Genomic DNA, 21,016 nt, shown 5'->3' with positions numbered 1-21,016 from the left:
CAGGAAAACAGATTATTATTTGAATGGTGGTCGAATAGGAAGAGGGGAGGTGCAACGAGACCTGGGTGTCATTATACACCAGTCATTGAAAGTGGGCATGCAGGTACAGCAGGCGGTGAAAAAGGCGAATGGTATGCTGGCATTCATAGCAAGAGGATTCGAGTACAGGAGCAGGGAGGTACTACTGCAGTTGTACAAGGCCTTGGTGAGACCACACCTGGAGTATTGTGTGCAGTTTTGGTCCCCTAATCTGAGGAAAGATCCTTGCCATAGAGGGAGTACAGAGAAGGTTCACCAGATTGATTCCTGGGATGGCAGGACTTTCATATGATGAAAGACTGGATCAACTAGGCTTATATTTGTTGGAATTTAGAAGATTGATGGGGGATCTTATTGAAACGTATAAAATCCTAAAGGGATTGGGCAGGCTAGATACAGGAAGACTGTTCCCGATGTTGGGGAAGTCCAGAACGAGGGGTCATAGTTTGAGGATAAAGGGGAAGCCTTTTAGGACCGAGATTAGGAAAAACTTCTTCACACAGAGAGTGGTGAATCTGTGGAATTCTCGAGGCCAGTTGATTGGCTATATTTAAGAGGGAGTTTGTTATGGCCCTTGTGGCTAAAGGGATCAGGGGGTAAGGAGGGAAGGCTGGTACAGGGTTCTGAGTTGGATGATCAGCCATGATCATACTGAATGGTGGTGCAGGCTCGAAGGGCCGAATGGCCTACTCCTGCACCTATTTTCTATGTTTCTATATATCCATCTCCTGATGTGTGGTTTTCAGTAACCTTTTCGTGGAGTTGCTTGGAGAGTTCTTTTGTCTTCATGGTGTAGTTTTTGCCAGGATACCGATTCACTAGCAGTTGGACCTTCCAGAGTATTTTTATTACAATCAATTGAAACACTTTGACTGCACATGGTGATCTCCATTTAACTAAAACCAATTGGCTGCACTGGTGATGATTTCGATATATGATTTCCTGGCCCGTGGAGATGAAGTCATTGTTTGAGAGCATGAGTCTGTCACTTGGTCACTATCCTGTAGAGTGAATATTGCCTCTCCTAATCTCTTTACCATTGAGTCCACATTGATTTTTATCTGTTTCACAGGTTAGTAAATATCACCAGGCCAATTCAAAATAACCTGCAATTTTGTTCTCTAATTTTTATTATTGTACTGAATAGCTTTTGTGCTGAGCTAGTGGCAGTTTGGTATAAAAAGTCATCAGCCATCTTGCTGTTGGATATCTATCATAGCTATGTACCTTGATGGAAAATGTACACACTAATGCTCCAGTAATTTTTCTTTAGGCTGTTCTATCAGGTGATGAGAATGAAGGTTTAAAGCACCCAGGGTTGATGTTGAAGTATTCTACCTATAAAAACTTAGCCAGCTTGGCTTCCCAAAAGGATGACCTGAGTACAGCAATGAAGTTTTATCTGGAGGTAAGGAACAAAATGCATTTTAAAGATGCAAGAAATTGACCATATGTAGGAGGGCATTTTTGCATTTAAGTCATCAACTTGACTGTGGCAGATTTTGGAAATCCGAAGCAACACACAAAATGCTGGAGGAAGTCAGCAGGCCAGGTAGCATCTATAAACAGTTAATGTTTCAGGCTGAGGCAGTTCACCACCTTATGTTCCTCCAGCATTTTGTGTGTTACTTTATATGATGCCTTCTCTTTCTCACTCTTTGTCTTCCCCATGCTCTCTGCTGTCTGTGCTGTGGCTTTCTGCAGCATACTGAAAACTATTGGGGTGGTGTGGGGATAACAGTTTGTTGGCACCCTATTTGAACCAGGCCATTTCCCTCTATGTGATGGTATTGCCACTAGTTTGAAATAGAATGATCTATGAAATAGTTTAAGGGTGTATTTCCATTGTTGAACTGCCTAATCATTATTTTCAATGATTTTCTCACACAGGCTGTAATGTTGGATTCTACTGATGTAAATCTCTGGTATAAAATAGGAAGAGTGGCACTAAAATTGATTCGAATTCCATTGGCTCGCCATGCTTTTGAAGAAGGACTGAAGTGTAATGCTGATCATTGGCCGTGCCTGGACAATCTTATTACTGTACTATACACACTTAGTGATTATACCAGTAAGTTGAAATCTCTCAAGTTCACAACATTTCTTTGTGCAATTAGATTGATCTTTAAAGTGCTTCTAATTTGCTTTGCAATATCTGACCTCTACAGTAACCTCTGCTGGAAACAGTAGCTGTTCAAAGTGGCCAGGTTTGGTCTTTGATTTCAGTAACATCCTGGGTGATATGTCCAGCCGCACTGAGTTTCTAGGTTTGCCCCTTGGAAGAAGCAGTGCTTCTGAGACGCATGAAATGAATTGTCAAACCTTTTGAGGAAGAAAATATGGTCCAGAAAGGGAACAGTCTCCTTCAGTGAGACCTGTGGATCATGTGGAGAGAGAGTACCCAAATTTTTCATTAATCGTCCATTAAATATTTCAGTATAACTTTTAATATTTCAGAAGATTTGCATTGGTATCTAGTTCATTCTAAAAATATTTTCAGAAGTACTTATTGCTGAATGGCTGAGTAATTTTGTTTAATTTTGCTTAATCTGAACCACTTAGTTGTCAGACTAAATTTTGAATTTTGAAGCAAACACGAGAATATCTGCAGATGCTGGAATTTCAACCAACGCACACAAAATGCTGGTGGAACGCAGCAGGCCAGCCAGCATCTATAGGAAGAAGTAGTCGAGGTTTCGGGTTGAGACCCTTCGTCAGGACTAACGGAAAAAAGAAATAGTAAGAGATTTGAAAGTGGGAGGGGTAGGAGGAGACCCGAAATTATAGGAAAAGACAGGAGGGGGAGGGATGAAGCCAGGAGCTGGGAAGTTGATTGGCAAAAAGGATACAAGGCTGGAGAAGGGAGAGTATCATGGGACGGAAGGCCTTGGAAGAAAGAAAGGGGATTCTTTGAATTCTGAGTCCTTTTATGCCCTATGACATTGGAAGTAAAATCTGAATGCATTTTGAGAAAAGTAAGTTCTTTGTAACTTATATTTAAAATTTATATTTTATTTACACTTCATCATTCTTAATTCACCCATTTCCTAAACAATTACATTCGTTTTATGTCTGATTCATCTTCATCTGAGTCTAGAACTACACATATAGCAAGGTTTTGTTCAATTGAAAGGAAAATCACCAAGTCTATTGCCTCCGTTTGTTAGAGTACGATGATTTTTATACATAGTTCTGTCAGAAACATTGATATTAATTGAGATTTGTTGGTGGATAGGTTTCGCTTTAGCCTATGTGACTGACTTTTCATATTCTCAAAACACCCCGCACATTTTGAAGATCAAGATCTGAGACCTGGCACAAAACTCGTAGAGTACTGAGGTGCAGTTATCACTGCCTCCAAATGCTTTTCAGACCTAGGCTAACTATAGCACTGGAAAAAGTGTCACCAATGCAAAATTCTCCAAATTTATGAACTGATAAACAAGTTGTGGTCAATATACTCTCACAGGCCTACAACTCCTTAGATGAGATCTTAGATGCATTGGATTCCACTGTTGCTGGCTTTCTGAAGCTGTTAATTGTCCCAGCAGGCTTTAAGTTGCCTTCATAGTGTTTTAACAGTGTACACTATGTCTTTCCTCTACAACCAATAGGTTAACATAACTAATTTGTACAGTTTTAAAGGAATAAACATTTTAAAGGAAGCTTGTCCTTATGGTTACAAAAACAACAGGAATTCTGCAGATGCTGGAAATTCAAGCAACACACATCAAAGTTGCTGGTGAACGCAGCAGGCCAGGCAGCATCTATAGGAAGAGGCGCAGTCGACGTTTCAGGCCGAGACCCTTCATCAGGACTAACTGAAACGTCGACTGCGCCTCTTCCTATAGATGCTGCCTGGCCTGCTGCGTTCACCAGCAACTTTGATGTGTGTTGCTTGTCCTTATGGTTAGTATATTTTAAAGTCTAACTCTCACTTGCCCACATGTTAGAATAATGTCTGTCACTAACATCTGGAGCCAGATTTTGCCCCTATCTATTCATTCATTCTTAGAAATGCTTGTCATCTCGCTAGCTGCTGTCAGCCACGGTTTTCTCTATAATGCACTGGCATCTAGATGGTATCTCTCGAATTTAAAACAGAACCGGATTAGTGCCATATTACACATAGAGTAATGAGATAAGCCTGAGGCTTAGGTGAGGAGAGGTAGAGACTAGAGTGAGGTTCCTGTCAGGCTTCTTTCTTTCTTATTGTTGAGTTAGATCAGTGGAGATGACAGTCAGGACATGGAGTGCTCTTTTTGCATTGCAGGATGTGGGAAGACGGGAAGCTCCCCACTATCCCTGATGAGTAGTTGCAGAGAAAGTGGACACAACTGCAGTTGATAAGGAAAATGTAAGGGAACTGGAGTTGAATGCCCTCGGATCATTTGGGAGAATGAAGCTTTCATAGATGAGAACTACGGGGAAGCAATCACCCCCAAGGTGCAGGAGACAAGACAGGTAGCTAGGTGTCTGCTTATTCCCTTTTCCTCTGACAGACACTTAGCTGCCTGTCTCCTGCACCTTGGGGGTGATAGACCAAGATAGACCAAAGCCAGCATGGTTTCCTGCCTGACTAACCTACTGCAATTTTTTGAGCAAATTACAAGCAGGGTAGACAAAGGAGGTGCAGTAGATGTGGTGTACTTGGATTTTCAGAAGGCCTTTGACAAGGTGCCGCACATGAGGCTGCTTAGTAAGATAAGAGCCCATGGAATTACAGGGAAACTACTGGCAAATGTGGAGCATTGGCTGATCGGCAGAAAACAGAGGATGGGAATAAAGGAATCCTATTCTGGCTGGCTGCTGCTTACCAGTGGGAGCGCTGCTTTTTATGATGTATGTCAATGATTTGGACTATGGGATTAATGGATTTGTGGCTAAATTTGCCAATGATAAAAGATAGATGGAGGAGCAGGTAGTGTATAACTATAACTCCTTGCCCATCCTCTAGGCTTCTCCCCTCCCCCTTCTTTCTCCCTAGGCCTCCCGTCCCATGATCTTCTCCCTTCTTTGGCTTCATATCCCCTTTGCCAATCAACTTTACAGCTCTTAGCTCCATCCCTCCCCCTCCTGTCTTCTATCATTTTGGATCTCCCCCTCCCCCTCCCACTTTCAAATCTCTTACTAGCTCTTCTTTCAGTTAGTCCTGATGAAGGGTCTCGGCCCGAAACGTCGACTGTACCTCTTCTGGGGTCGACTGTACCTCTTCTGGGGTGCCTGGCCTGCTGCGTTCACCAGTATTTTTTGTGTGTGTTGCTTGAAATTCCAGAATCTGCAGATTTCCTCGTGTTTGCGATAACCATGTTATTAGGGTTATATTTTAGACCTCCCATTAGCAGGATTTAGAGGAGGAAAATTTGTAGAGAGCTATCAGACAGTTGTAAAAAAATACAAAGTTGTGATAATAGGTTATTTTAACTTTCCAAATATTGACTGAGTCTCCCATACTGTGAATCGACTTGATGAGATAGAGTTCGTCAAATGTGTTTAGCAAAATTTCCTTAAACAAAATTTCGAGGTTCCAACTAGAAAAAATGCAATCTCCTGTTATGGAACGAGTCAAGCCATGTAACAGATGTGTGTGTAGGAGAACACTTTGGATCTAGCGATCATAATTCTGTTTGCTTCAAGATAATGATAAAGGGTAGAACTGCTTGTCAGGATGAAGTTCTGAACTGGCATCAGAAAAGATCTGGCAGGTGTGGATGGGTTGTTTTCTGGCAAGGGGATGCTTGGTAGGTGGGAAATGAAAGTTTAAAAGTGAAATATTGAGACTACAGAGTTTGTAAGTTTCTGTTAGAATAAAAGGCAATTCTAACAGGTTTGGGAAACCTTGGTTTTTGAGGTATATTGGAGCCCTGGTTAGGAAGAAGGAGGAACATAGCAGGTATAGGCAGCAAGAAACTAATGAGGTGTGTGAGGAGTACAAGAAATGCAAGATAATACTAAAACAGAAATTAGGACTAAAAGAAGGCAGGTTTCTCTGGCAGACAAGGTGAAAAATAATCCCAAGAGCTTCTACAGGTATATTAAACCTGGTCCTCTTGAGGATCAGTGTGGACATCTCTGCACAGCGCCGAAGGAGATGTGGAGATCTTAACTGAAAATTTTCAAACTGTATTTACTCACAGATACGAGTCTATAGAACTGAATAAAACAGTAGTGAGGTCATGATTCATATCAGGATTACAGAAGAAGATGCGCTTGCTGTCTTGAGGCAAACTAGGGTGTTTTATATCCCTGTGGCCTAATATGGTGTCGTCTTGGAGCTTTTGGGATGCTAGTGTAGAAAATGCAGGGGCATTTAAAATGTCCTTAGCCACAGGTGACAGGCCGAAGGACTGGAAGTTAGCTGATGTTGCTCCTTTGTTCAAGATTGGAGTGTGTAGAACAAAGGGAAATGGGAATGCAGATCCATAATTCCTAGATAGGGTTGTAAAGAGAGTTTTGGCACATTGGCGTTCATTAATCAGAGGATTGAGTACAGGAGATGGGGCGTTGGGTTAGACTTGGGACTAGATGTCATAAGTTAGGGGTGAAAGGTGAAATATCTAAGGGGACCCTGAAGGGGATCTTTTTCACTCAGAGGTGCTAAGAGTGTGGAACAAGCTGCCAGCAGCAGTGGTGGATGTGGATTTGTTTGCAATATTTAAGAGAAGCTTAAATAAGTACATGGATGGGAGGTTTATGAAGTGCTGTTGTGCAGGTGTGGGTCAATGGGACTAGGCAGAGTTCAACATTAACTAGATGGGCTGAAGGGCCTATTTCTGTGCTGTTGCCCTCTGACTGACTAAACCCTCATAAATGTCTGGATACTAATCTGTTTATCTTAATTTCCATTCAAATTTTAGTGTGGTTACTCAGCTCACTTGATGAGAATGTTTAATTGAAAGGATTGTAAGACTGCAAAGAATTAACTGCAGTCTTCCATGGATGGTGTGATGCAGTGGTCATTGCAGAACATTGTGGAATTGTGCAGGCAGTCCACTGTTCCAGTTATTAGTGTATTGAGCCTTTGCATGTCTGCTTTGTCTTTGAAATTAGTGTACTCATATAAAATAAAACATGTCCTTGTTAGTCATAGTGTCATACAGCATAGAAATGAGTTCTTTGGCCCACCATGTCCATGCTGAACTTTTTACCCATCAATATTAATCCCGTTCGTCTGCATTAGGTCTATATCCTTCTATGACTTGCCTATTCAAGTGCTTGTCTAAATGTATCTTTTAATAAAGTAACTGTATTAGAATCTATTACTACTTCTGGTAGCATGTTCCACATAGCAATCTCTGTTTAAAAAGAAACTTTCTGTAGTGATACCTTTTACAGTAGGGGTCGCCAACCCGTCGATCGCGATCGACCGGTCGATCTTTGAGACTTGCCCAGTAGATCCCGAAAAAGATCAAAAATATATACACAAATGTGAGCATTATAAAAATAAGTAATACTAATTAGGGTAATGGTACTATAGCAGTACTTTTGCTACGAAACTGTTTGTAAAGAGAGATTGTTTCCGGGTTGTGGGGTTTTAGTTCCGTTCTTTCTGCCCAGTGCGCATGTCTGTAGCACCCTCGCCATGTACCGCGTTTTCAGCGTAGCCTGTGCTGCATCGAAGTGACCGATTAAATTACATATGCAGTAGTCCCCAACCACCGGGCCGCGAAGAACGCAGCGGTACAGCGGTAGTTGGAATGCACTCAGCACATCTTTTAAAAAAAAAAGCCAAAATAAACAAGCTAATTAATTAGGTGCTGCCCGGCACATAAATGTCGGCCCAGATCGGAGGCGATAGGCGATTACCGATTGTGTCGCCTCTGTTCTGGGCCGACCTTTACGTGCCGGGCAGCACCTAATTAATTAGCTTGTTTATTTCAGCTTTTTTTCTTAAAGATGTGCTGGGTGCATTCCGACCACCGCTGTATCGCTGCATTCTTCGCGGCCTGGAGGTTGGGGACCACTGGATAAGAGTACAGACTGTCGCAAACATCAATATATGACACTCGCTCGTGATATCCTGATAGCATGGCGGAGGCTGCACGAAAGAAGGCAAAAACATCCAAATTCCATCCAGAATGGGAAGAGGAATTTCTATTTAGCTTGGTGAAAGACAAGTGTGTATGTATGTTGTGCCACCAAACACAAGCACTGTCTAAAAGAGGGAACCTGGAGTGGCACCACAACACCAACCACCAGAAATTTAAAGACACCTACCCCCCGAAGAGCGCAATTCATGCCAGGAAAGTTGAGGAGCTGAAATCAGGGTTGAAGGCCCAGCAATCGTTTTTCACAAAACATGCTGCTCAAAAGAAGGCTGTTATTGAAGAATCATTTCGTGTAAGTCACCTTTTGGCTAAACACCAGCCTTTTGCAGATGGCGATTTATGCAAGGAAGCAATGGCCATTACTGTAGAGACTGTTTTTAATGACATTATATACAAAAACAACATCACAACCGCAATACGTAATATACCACTTGGCCCTGTAACAGTGACAAGGAGGGTGGAGTCACTGTCAGAGGACGTGAATATTTTTCACTACAGTTCGATGAATCCCTGGATGTAATGCAAACAGCTCAGCTTGTTACATAGAAACATAGAAAATAAGTGCGGGAGTAGGCCATTCGGCCCTTCGAGCCTGCACCGCCATTTATTATGATCATGGCTGATCATCCAACTCAGAACCCCGCCCCAGCCTTCCCTCCATACCCCCTGATCCCCGTAGCCACAAGGGCCATATCTAACTCCCTCTTAAATATAGCCAATGAACTGGCCTCAACTGTTTTCTGTGGCAGAGAATTCCACAGATTCACCACTCTCTGTGTGAAGAAGTTTTTCCTAATCTCGGTCCTAAAAGGCTTCCCCTCTATCCTCAAACTGTGACCCCTCGTTCTGGACTTCCCCAACATCGGGAACAATCTTCCTGCATCTAGCCTGTCCAATCCCTTTAGGATCTTATATGTTTCAATCAGATCCCCCCTCAATCTTCTAAATTCCAATGAGTACAAGCCCAGTTCATCCAGTCTTTCTTCATATGAAAGTCCTGCCATCCCAGGAATCAATCTGGTGAACCTTCTTTGTACTCCCTCTATGGCAAAGATGTCTTTCCTTGTTGTATTTGTCAGAATGGTTTCCAGGATTTTACAACAAAGGAGGACTTCCTCACTCTTTTGCAATTAAAGGAGAGAATGAGAGGTGAGGATATTTACAATGAGTTTAAAAAATATGTCCATGAAAATGACATCCCCATTCATAAACTGGTGGCAATTACTACTGATGGGGCCCCAGCAATGCGCAGTGTGCGTGTTGGTTTTATAGCACTAAAAGTCAGTACCTGCTTCGGGTCAACTTATCTGTGTGAAATTGCATTTTCACAGATGAAAATTATTAAATCTAGGTACAGGAACTGTCTTACTGACAGATGCCTCACAGACTGTCTCAGACTGGCTGTCTGAGGTTATGAGCCAAATTTCAGGGAACTAGCAATAAGTATTCAGCCCCAGTCATCATACTGAGTGCAACAGTAAATTTTTATTCATTTATTTTTCGTGTTGAAATAAAATTTAAATAATGAAACTTAAAATTAAAGGTGTGAAGTATTGTAATATTCTTAAAGAAAGATATGCTAGTTACAGTGTTTTCCTGTTTGAATTAATTTGAAAGTTTGACAAAAGTATTTTGTGTAACTCAAATACAATTAGCCCAAATAAAAGGCCTCAAATTGGCAGTACAATTTGAGCCGTTTTTTCTCTAAACGATTTAGTAGGTAGATCTTGCCTTTCACAAAGGTCGAGGTAGGGGATCTTGGGCTTAAAAAGGTTGGTGACCACTATTTTACAGCTCTTTCTTCTTACCATAAACATCCCCTCTTTTGGGAACCCTACCATGGGAAAAATGATGTGATTATCTAACATTTCTAAGCCTCTTATCTTGCATACCTCTAAAGGGTCATTCTTCAACCACCTTTGCTCCAGGTAGAATGAGACCACCTTATCCAGTCTCTTCCTATAACTAAAATCTTCCAATCCATGTAATATCCTGGTAAACATCCTTTGCACTTTTGTACAATCACATCAACAAGGACTGTATGCAGTACACCAAGTGTGGTCTAACCAGTGTTAGCAATGCAACATTCTAATATTAGTATTCTGTGGCCTGACCTGTAAAGACAAGCAGATCATGTGCTACCTTCACCACTCTTTTCTACCTGCATTGCCACGTTATTTGGACCCCTAGGTCCCTCTGTTGATCTACATTCCTTAAAACCTTAAAAACTGTATATGTTGTACTACAACTCAATTTCTCAGAGTGCATTATCTCCCACTTGCTTGGATTAAATTCCACCTGTCAATCTTCTGCCCAGCTTTGATCTATACCCTGCTATAGACTTGGACAACTTGTCCAACACCACCAATTTTCATGTCATCTGCGATCCCTTTGGATAGAGAAATCCCAGAATTAGTATTTTAAACATAGTGACTTCATGTTCTTGTAATAATACTGAAGGAGCCCATTTGGCCCATCATGTCATGTTGGCTCCTAAGTGGGGAAATGTTAGTTGTCTCATTTATCCCTTGTTTCTAGTATCCTAGCATCTTATTCTCTCTTGCATGTGCTTATTGATTCTTTTTGCCACCTATCTACTTGATAGATGTATAGTAGGAATATTTCACTACTTGTGCTTGATTGTGCCCTGGGAAGAGCTTATGATCTGTATTCTGAACTGAAAATTTTGTGAAGTAGGAGATAGACAGAATTTAGCTGAAAACCAGGATGACATGACTGCTTTTTATGTTCATTCTTTTAAAATATTCATATAATGTTAATAGCATCTAGACTACCTAGTTACTTTATTTCTTTGTTTCTGTATTGATTATATCACCTATTTATACATTTTCTATTAGCAAAGTTGGAAAATCGAAAGGTCCCTGGTGTCACAGTTATAAAATAATAGAAACCTCTGCCTTCAGAGTAGTGAGCCTCTAGATTTCTTTGTGAGTGAGCCCTGATGCTGAGTATATTTAAAAGGGAGAGATCAGTAATTATTTGGCTATTAAGTGAATCAAGTACAGGTTGATCACAGATTTTTCTGGCACCCTTGGTTCTCGAGCCTTGCCAGATCAATGTTGCGTAATAATAATGGACTGCAGGAGTTTAAAAAGGATCATTAATTACACAAAAATGAAACATAAAGTTATTAAATGCTGTGTTTACAAAGAATGTTGCTTCTCAGTTATCTTTTTAAACACTTCATCCAGATGAAGTTGTTTCTTGTGTTTTGATCTTTCCCTATGTAATTTTTCTTGCATCAAATAAAAATTCATTAGCTCTTGTTCTGTCACAAAGGTATGTTTCTCTAACCCTTTGAATAAATCGTTCAGCAACTCAATTAACTTGTCAATGATAAAACTTCCAGTTTCATTTCGTGTACCATCCCTACTGTTCAACAGACGCAATTGCCATCACCCTCCACCTGGCGTAACCCACCTGGACAAAAAATATATGTACGTTCGAATGCTGTTCATAGACTTCAATTCAGCATTCAACACAATCATTCCTCAGAAACTGATTGGAAAGCTGAGCCTACTGGGCCTTAACACCTCCCTCTGCAACTGGATCCTAGACTTCCTGACTGGGAGACCCCAGTGAGTCCGGATTGGAAGCAGCATCTCCAACACCATCACACTGAGGACGGGGGCCCCCCAGGGCTGTGTGCTCAGTCCACTGCTGTTCACTCTGCTGACCCACGACTGTGCAGCAACACACAGCTCGAACCACATCATCAAGTTCACCGATGACACGACTGTGGTGGGTCTCATCAGCAAGAACGATGAGTCAGCATACAGAGAGGAGGTGCAGCGGCTAACGGACTGGTGCAGAGCCAACAACCTGTCTCTGAATGTGAACAAAACAAAAGAGATGGTTGTTGACTTCAGGAGGACATGGAACGACCACTGTCCACTGAACATCGACGACACCTCCGTAGAGATCGTTAAGAATACCACATTTCTTGGTGTTCACCTGGTGGAGAATCTCACCTAGTCCCTCAACACCAGCTCCATAGCAAAGAAAGCCCAGCAGCGTCTCTACTTTCTGCGAAGGCTGAGAAAAGTCCATTTCCCACCCCCCCATCCTCACCACATTCTACAGAGGTGGTATTGAGAGCATCCTGAGCAGCTGCATCACAGCCTGGTTTGGAAATTGCACCATCTCAGATCACAAGACCCTGCAGCTGATAGTGAGGTCAGCTGAGAAGATCATCGGGGTCTCTCTTCCCACCATTAGAGACATTTACGCCACACGCTGCATCCGTAAAGCAAACAGCGTTATGAAGGATTCCACGCACCCCTCATACAAACTCTTCTCCCTCCTGCCATCTGGCACAAGGTACCGAAGTCTTTGGGCTCTCACGACCAACTATGTAATAGTTTCTTCCCCCAAGCCATCAGACTCCTCAATACCCAGAGCCTGGACTGACACCAACCTACTGCCCTCTACTGTGCATATTGTCTTGTTTATTATTTATTGTAATGCCTGCACTGTTTTGTGTACTTTATGCAGTCCAGGGTAGGTCTGTAGTCTAGTGTAGTTTTGTGTTTTTTATGTAGTTCAGTGTAGTTTTTGTATTGTTCATGTAGCACCATGGTCCTGAAAAAACGTCTCATTTTTACTCTGTACTGTACCAGCAGTTATGGTCAAAATGACAATAAAAAGTGACTTGACTTGATTATCATCGCTGTCTTTTTCATTACTTCCAATTTTTATCAGCACTTAGAACACCATCCATAATTTCCAAGTCTGTAATGTGATGCACTACAGGTGTTTTGTCGTCGACAGTCATCTACTCATGCAGATTTTCTTCATTAAGACTAGTTGCTATATCTTTGAAAGCAGCAAGCACATGTGCAAACATTCATGAACAGCTACTTGGTAGGCAAAATCCTGTAAAATAATCATCAAGCTTTTCTTTAGTGTTGAAGGTTCTACCTTCTCCTACCCATAAGCAATGAGCAAAGAATATCCTTCATGGTAAATTCTTTCAATGCCTGTACAGGATTGCCAGCATTCACTTCATCTAACAGGTGTTTCATGAAAAGTGAGCGATACTTGACCTTTAGAGAGCACAGTATTCCTTGGCGTTGGGCAAGCAATGTATAGTTTGGTGGTAAATACACTGTAAAAACATTATTCTTTCACAGGAGTTCAGCTTTAGGGTGAGCTGAACAGTTATCCAAAATAAGAATTTTGCAATATTTCAGTAGCCCTACAGATGTGCAATGTGCTCTGGCTTCTGGCTCGAAATATTTTTCAAACCACTCCCTAGGGCATTTAGTTTTTTTTCCCAATCACCAGTGGTTTACATCTAAGAACATCAGAAATAGGAACAGGAGTAGGCCATCTGGCCCATCGAGCCTGCTCTGCCATTCAATAATTTCATGGCTCATCTGACTGTGGACTCATCTCCAACTACCTGTCTTTTCTCCATAACCCTTAATTCCCTTACTTTGCAAAAATCTGTCCAACCCTGTCTTAAGTATATTTACTGAGGTAGCCTTCACTGGGCAGAGAATTTCACAGATTCAGCACTCTTTGGGGAAAAACAGTTCCTCTTCATTTCCATCCTAAATTTACTCCCCTGAATTTTGAGGCTATGTCCCCCTGGTTCTTGTCTCACCAATCAATGGAAACAACTTTCCTGCCTCTATCTTATCTATCCCTTTCATAATTTTATATGTTTCTATAAGATCTCCTCTCATTCTTTTGAATTCCAATGAGTACAGTCCCAGGTGACTTGATCTCTCCTCATAGACTAACCCCCTCATCTCTTGAATCAACCTGATGAACCTTCTCCGCAGTGCCTCCAAAGCCAGTATATCCTTCCTCAAGTAAGGAGACCAGAGCTGCACGCAGTACTCCAGGTGCAGCCTCATCAGTACCCTGTACAGTTGCAGCATAACCTCCCTGCACTTAAATTCAATCCCTCTAACAATGAAGGCCAACATTCTATTTACCTTCTTCATATTCTGCTGCACCTGCAAGCCAACCTTTTGTGATTCATGCACAAGCACTTCCAGTCCCTCTACACAGCAGCATGCTACAGTTTTTTTTTTACCATTTAAATAATAATCTGATCTTCCGTTTTTTCCTCCAAAGTACTTCTTGAACAGTTGCGGGCCCAGTACTGACCCCCTGCGGCTCACCGCTCACCACTGATTGCCAACCAGAGAACCACTGTGTATCCCAAGTCTCTGTTTTCTATTGGTTAACAAATTCTTTTCCATGCTAATACATCACCCCCTCTATGCATCCTTATCTTATGGAGAAGTATTATGTAGCACCTTATTGAATGCCTTCTGGAAATCCAAGTAAATAATGTCCATCTGTTCCCCTTCATCCATTGTGCTTGTTATATCTTCAAAGACCTCCAGTAAGTTTGTCAAACAGGATCTGTCTCTGCTGGATCCATGTTGCGTCTCCCTCATGGATCCATTACTTTTCAGATGCCTCGCAATTTCTTCTTTAATAATAGCTTCAAGCATTTTCCCTTCTACGGATGTTAAACTAACTGGCTTATAGTTACCTGCCTTTTTCCTAAATCTTTTTTTAAACAGTGGCATTCCTGCTGCGTTGGAGCACCCTAAAATGGTAACTCTGTCCTTAGATTGTTTGAATCTTGTGTGATCTTCTTCGTCTTCTGTTGCTAATGTATTCCTCAGTGTACATCACCAGTATAATGTAGTTTCATCTGTATTGTACACCTGCTCAGGCCTAGGGTTTTCGTCAGCTATGATCTTCGTAAGTTTGTCCATGTACTCAGCAGCTCCTTCATGGTTTACACACTGTCTTCCTCCACTCACTTTATGCATAGAAATTCCGTGGCGCTAAGAAGCCATCCTTCACTATAGTCACGCGCATGTTCTAATTTAAATTCTTTATGGAACAACTAAGCTTGGTTCATTATCATACCCCCTGATAAGTCGACTCCATCACTCTGACGCTGGTGAAACCATTCAGTCATCACACAGCTTACGTACAGATACACCTTGGTCCAGTTTTTTATTTTGTAATTTATTTTTCATTGAAGTTCATCATCAAACAAACATTTTCATAAGATATATTTCAGAAATTATACATGTATCATATAATCATATTTGCCACAAATCTCCACATAATATTTATCTGAGGTATACACCTATAGAAAAGAGAGGAAAGAAAGAACAAGCAAAAGGAGAAAACTATGTACAAGTAGGGAGTAATCTTTTTTTTTAACAACATATTCATTGATTTGTGAGAATAAAATCAGGCCTATGAGGTGTTAAGTAGTTGAACCATTTTTACCAGTATGAATCAAATTGTTCCAACTTATGATTAACAGATGCTGTTATCTTCTCCATTTTGTAAATGTCCATTGTAATTTCCATCCATACATTTAAAGTAGGGCTCTCCTGTGATAACCATTTCCTGGTAAGGGTCTTTTTACCAGCTACCAGCAGTATATTCATTAAATATTTATCTTTCAACCATTCTTGAGGTATATACCCAAAATATATAGTCTTACTCTCTAAGGGTATTTCACATTTAAAGATGTCTTGTAGGGCATTATGTATCCCACTCCAATAGTCTTTGATAATGGGGCAATCCCAGAAAATATGATAATGGTTTGCATTTTGATTTCCACAATTTCTCCAGCAAACAGGGAGGATACTATCATAATGGGATTTCTGAGAGGGTGTAATAAAATATCTTATCAAATCTCCCTCCATTTCTGTGAAACTGGTACACTTCCACAGATACCTCCGTATTATTGTCCATTTTTCCTCAGATATAATTATCCCTCCTTCCTTCCCCCACTTTGTTTTAATGTATGAAGTTGAATGTGTTTTAAGATTTGACCAACCCTTATATACGCTTGAAATAATTCTACTACTGTTATCTGAATTATATGCTTTTCTAAATAGCTCTATCAAACATGTACTTGCCTTGGTTACATTTTTAACCCTCCTATTAACATACTGTCGCCTCTGTAGATACCGATAAATCTTGTTTTTCTAATAAGTGTTTCTCTTCAAGCATTTCATTTTTTTTGTAATTTATTTTTTTATTGAGTTTCATCATCAAACATTTCCATAAGATGTATTTCAGATACTGTAAATAAATATCATATGTATTTGTCACAAATCTCCACATAATATTTATCTGAAGTATACCCTTATAGAAAGAAGAGGAAAGAAAGAACAATCGAAAGAAGAAATCTATGTACAGAGTAGTGAGTGATTTTTACAACATATTCATTGATTGTGAGAATAAAATCAGGCCTATGAGGTGTTATGTAGTTAAACCATTTTTTCCAGTATGAATCAAATTGTTCCAACTTATGATTAACAGATGTTGTTATCTTCTCCATTTTGTAAATTGTAATTTCCATCCGTACATTTAAACTTGGGCCCTCCTGAGATAACCATTTCCTGGTAAGGGTCTTTTTACCAGCCGCCAGCAGTACATTCATTAAATATTTATATTTGTCTCTTTTCAACCATTCTTGAGGTATATACCCAAAATATATGATCTTACTCTCTAAGGGTATTTATCTGTTAGTATATCATTAAAATTTGCAGAATATAACTTAATCGATCTACTCCCCGAACAAATAAGAACCAAGAAAAGTGAATAATAAAAAAAAGGTTACGAAGGTGTGGTTCCAAGGCTGGGGTCTCTAGATGACCCTGGGTTGGGCTAGAAGAAAAGTCTAGCCATGGGGGATATCCCCTCCTACCTGTAGGTTGAGGGCCCCTGCTGCAGTACCTATAAAAGTAAGTTTAAAAAAAACTATGTCCATTACACAGAAATGATTTCCCTGTGTATTCCTGCCATGAATATATTCTCATTTAGGTGGGGAAAAAGGAATGAAGAAATGAATTAAAAAAAAAAAAATTATTGAGTAGTATAAAATCCACATTATAACACGTATTTCTTGAGATAGGTACAGTATATCACCGTCTATTTTTGCTCCCGTTTAGTTTATCAGCACTTTAAAAATTAGCCAAACCTTGTGGCTCTTCTGGAGGAGGTGAGGGCTGCCCTCAGAGAACTGACAGTCTCTTCCTAAAATCCTTCTCTCGTCCTGCTCCCGTCCCCTGCTTTCTAGGTTCTCTTACTATTTCACAAGCAATTCGGGACAACTGCTCAGCCAGAGTTTCCCTTGGTTTGACCACGCTAACGGGCAGCCCTTTGTTGTTCATGTCTGTAGTCACCTCCTCCACCATCTGGTACAGTCGCATCCCTTGTTGGTAAAATACCCTCAGTTTAGCAGGGTACGGGGTTTGGAATTTAATCTTTTCTTGCTTTAATATTCGTTTCGCTTTGAACTATTCCTTCCGTTTCTGTAGGACCACCGGGGGGTAATCATGATCGGAGTATATTAACTTCCCATTCCAAAACACCCTCTTCTTACCCCAGGCCCTTCGTAGAATCTCCGCCTTGCTCTTGAATTGAAGGAATTTAAGTACAATGGAGCGCAGTTTACCTTCTCTGTCTCTGGGAGGCTGCTGGACAAGCGGACGATGCGCCCTTTCAATATCAATCTCCATAGTCTGAGGAATCTCCAGCGCCTCCCGCAGCAGCTTGTCTACAAAGTCCATCATCGACCATCCCTCTGCGCCATCAGGAGCATTATAAATCCTGATATTTTTCCGTCGCGATCTTCCCTCCTGGTCAAGCAATTTACTTTCCTGTTGATTTAATATTTTTATCGTCTTACTTGGTATCTGTTCCATGTTTTGCACGCGGTCTTCCATCTTCTCAATTCGAATCTCTGCCACTGCTATTTTCTGATTGACGTTGGCGAGCTCTGACTTTATATCATTTAGTTGCGCTTTATATCTTTTTGGACTTCCCTTATCTCTTCCAAAATCCTTATCATATTTGCCGCTTTGCCTGCACGAGGCCCAGCGTCAGCTTCACTGCCACGTGCACATGTAGGAGAGCCGCGCGTTGTACCTCTCTCTTCCATAGGCTCTGCAGTGGTGCTTTTTTGATCTCAATTCTTTCTCCCCATTCTTGCCCCCCTTATCTATTCAGATATTTTCGAAAGATCTTATATTTGATGGATTAACGGGGCAAAATATGCTTTTTTCCGGAGGTGCTGTTGATTCAAGCTGCCATTCTGAACGATGACATCACCGGAACCCTCTTTAAGCATTTCAAAACTGAACAGTGTTCCTTCTTTCATTATATTGCAAAGAACTGTTATTCTTTCAGCTGTCCAGTCCTTAAATCTAGCATCCAGTTTATTCGGCGTAAAATCAGAGTCATATGCACACCATTTAAGAATTGCATTTTCTCCCTCTAGTTTATATTCTTTTATAATAGTTTTCCATATTTTAAGAGTCCATTTCACCCATGGATTATCAGTAGTATGTACCTTTGTAGGTTGTTATCAGCCAAAATTGTCTGTATGGGGATGGGAAGTATCCCCTCCACAGTGTTTTTCCGTTGAGAGTCATATGATGGGTTGCACCAACTGTTGTAGCGTGGATGAAATTACTGGAGAGACAGAGTCACTGGTAGATACAAAGCAGCTTCTTTATTCGACACAACAAGGTACAGCAGGCATCTTACGGATGGAGACGCTTTCCGCAGAAAGGCCTGCTAACTCAATGTGGGCTCTATTTATATGCTAAACACAAAGGCAATTAGTTATAGACAATGCATAGACAATGCTCCCTATTGAAGCTACATACAAAATGTCACACCATCCTTTCCTTCCGACGCCGACATGTCTGGATTGGTATCCACAGGCTTTAGGAATGTAAGTTAAATCTATGATACATTTATTTGACATTTTCCATGCTAACATAGAAGACAATTAATATTTATAATGTATAGATAATACTGTCTTCGAAACTACAGCATTAGGTCAAACTACGGAGCCAGAAGCATCTGGTATTCACACCTCTTAGGAAGCCCAAACAGTTAAAATAGAAGTCTAATGTCCAAAGTCATTTAAGTGTAAATAAATCATCTACCCAAAAAAACTTCACTCTAACACCAACATATCACGGCTCTCAACTGTGCTGCAAAATAATAATCTCTAAGACAAGGTAGGCCTCATCCCCCCCTTTTCCTTTGCTAATTGCAAAGTTTTGAGAACGACTCTAGGCCTTTTACCTTGTCGTATATATCTTGATAACATTTTGTTCCATTCATTGAATTGATTCTGATGAATCTCTATTGGTAGGGTCTGAAAGAGATATAGTAGTCTGGGCAGTATATTCATTTTAATAGATTCAATCCTTGAACTGAGACTGAAAAAAGGAATTAAGTTCCATCTTGTTATATCTTCCTTAATTTTTTTTATATTTGGGCTGATAATTGCACTCTGATAATTTTGACAGATCTTTTGGCATAATGATGTCCAAATATTTGACAGGCTCTGTTTGCTATGCCCAAGGATATCTACTTTCAAGTTTTCTTGGTGGGCTATAGTTATATGAAAGTAGTTGTGTTTTACCTATGTTGATCTTGTATCCTGATAATTGACCATATTGTTCAAAGGATTGCATCAGTTTAGGTAAAGAGTATGTTGATTGCCCTAGATAGATCAAAATGTCATTCGCGTAACAGCCAATTTATGCTCTGACCCTTTAATAGTAATTCCCCTGATATCTTCATTTTGTCTGATGTATTGAGCTAATGGTTCCAGATATAATGCGAAGAGTAGCGGTGACCATGCACAACCCTGTCTCGTGCCCCTTCCTAGAATAAAACTATTTGATAAATATCCATTGATTTTAATCCTAGCAGTAGGGTTGTCATATAGTGCCTGTATAGTTTTAATAATTGTGTCATGGAAACCAAATCTATATAAAACTCTGTAAAGAAAATTCCAATTAACTGAATCAAATGCCTTCTCAGCATCCACTATTGTTTTGATTTTATTTTTTTCATATAGGTTTCCCCCGCTATCCGAAGGTAGAGCATTCCTACGAAACGGTTCGTAAGCTGGAATATCATAAACTGAATAAGGAATTACCATTTATTAATATGGGAAAAATTCTTGAGCGTTCCCAGACCCAAAAAATACCCTACAAAGACATGCCAAATAACACATAAAACCTAAAATAACAGTAACATATAGTAAAAGCAGGAATGATATGATAAGTACACAGCATAAAGTGGAAATACTCTTCAGCACTGTCTAGCGCAATGAAAATCTCACGGCAGCACTCTCGACGGAAACGCTCTCGGCTGAAGCACTCTTTCCAGTAACCCTTAAGCTATGAAGCTGCCAAATCATACCAAATAATGCATAAAAAATGCACAGCCTATATAAAGTAGAAATAATGTATGTACAGTAACCAAACCTACTATTGCCGTATTTATTGATGGTTCGAAGCCTTTAAAATCGTTCACTGCTTTGGGACACAGTTTCCTCTGAACGTCATTTCTCATCGAGACTGTTAGCCTATCGAGAGCATCTCCAATGTTGGCAATTGCCAATTTTATATTGTATTCTTTCCAGATGTCTCGCAAAGACGCTTCGGAGTTGCCCTCTCTGTCAATGGTACTTAAAATAAAACATATCACATTTTGCATCTAGTAAGCCTTAATTGTGGCTATTAGGCCTTGGTCGCATGGCTGCAGCAACGATGTCGTATTTGGTGGTAAAAACACAACATGAATGTTACCGCCATACTCGGTAATGCCAGGTGGATGAGCAGCAGAATTATCGACAATCACCAGACACCTATTATCGAGGTTATTTTCTCTACAGTATTTTTCAACAAAAAGACTAATGTATTCACTCATGTACTCAGAAAAAAGCACTTGGTTTTCCAACCACTTGGATGTGAACGGAACACAACGGGAAGTGTTTTCTTATCAATGCCTTTAAGTGCCCTAAGATATTCTGAATGAGTAGAGGCTCAAGGGCAGCATCGCCAGTGGTGTTAATAATAGGCATTATAACCGTATAA

General features: G+C 40.5%; 1 protein-coding gene across 4 annotated transcripts in view; it reads left to right on the top strand.

The window, feature by feature from the left end:
• cabin1 (calcineurin binding protein 1) overlaps positions 1–21,016 on the top strand; it is a 693,325-nt gene that overhangs the window by 31,862 nt on the left and 640,447 nt on the right. For all 4 annotated transcript variants that reach the window (XM_063031768.1, XM_063031766.1, XM_063031767.1 and 1 more), the window contains exons 4-5: positions 1,313–1,447; positions 1,930–2,110. In XM_063031768.1, the coding sequence (XP_062887838.1) occupies positions 1,313–1,447; positions 1,930–2,110 (316 nt within the window). The remainder of the gene's footprint in view (positions 1–1,312; positions 1,448–1,929; positions 2,111–21,016) is intronic.

This window comes from Mobula hypostoma, chromosome 23, assembly GCF_963921235.1.
Source record: "Mobula hypostoma chromosome 23, sMobHyp1.1, whole genome shotgun sequence".
NCBI lineage: Eukaryota > Metazoa > Chordata > Chondrichthyes > Myliobatiformes > Myliobatidae > Mobula > Mobula hypostoma.
This window is presented reverse-complemented; position numbering and strand designations above follow the sequence as displayed.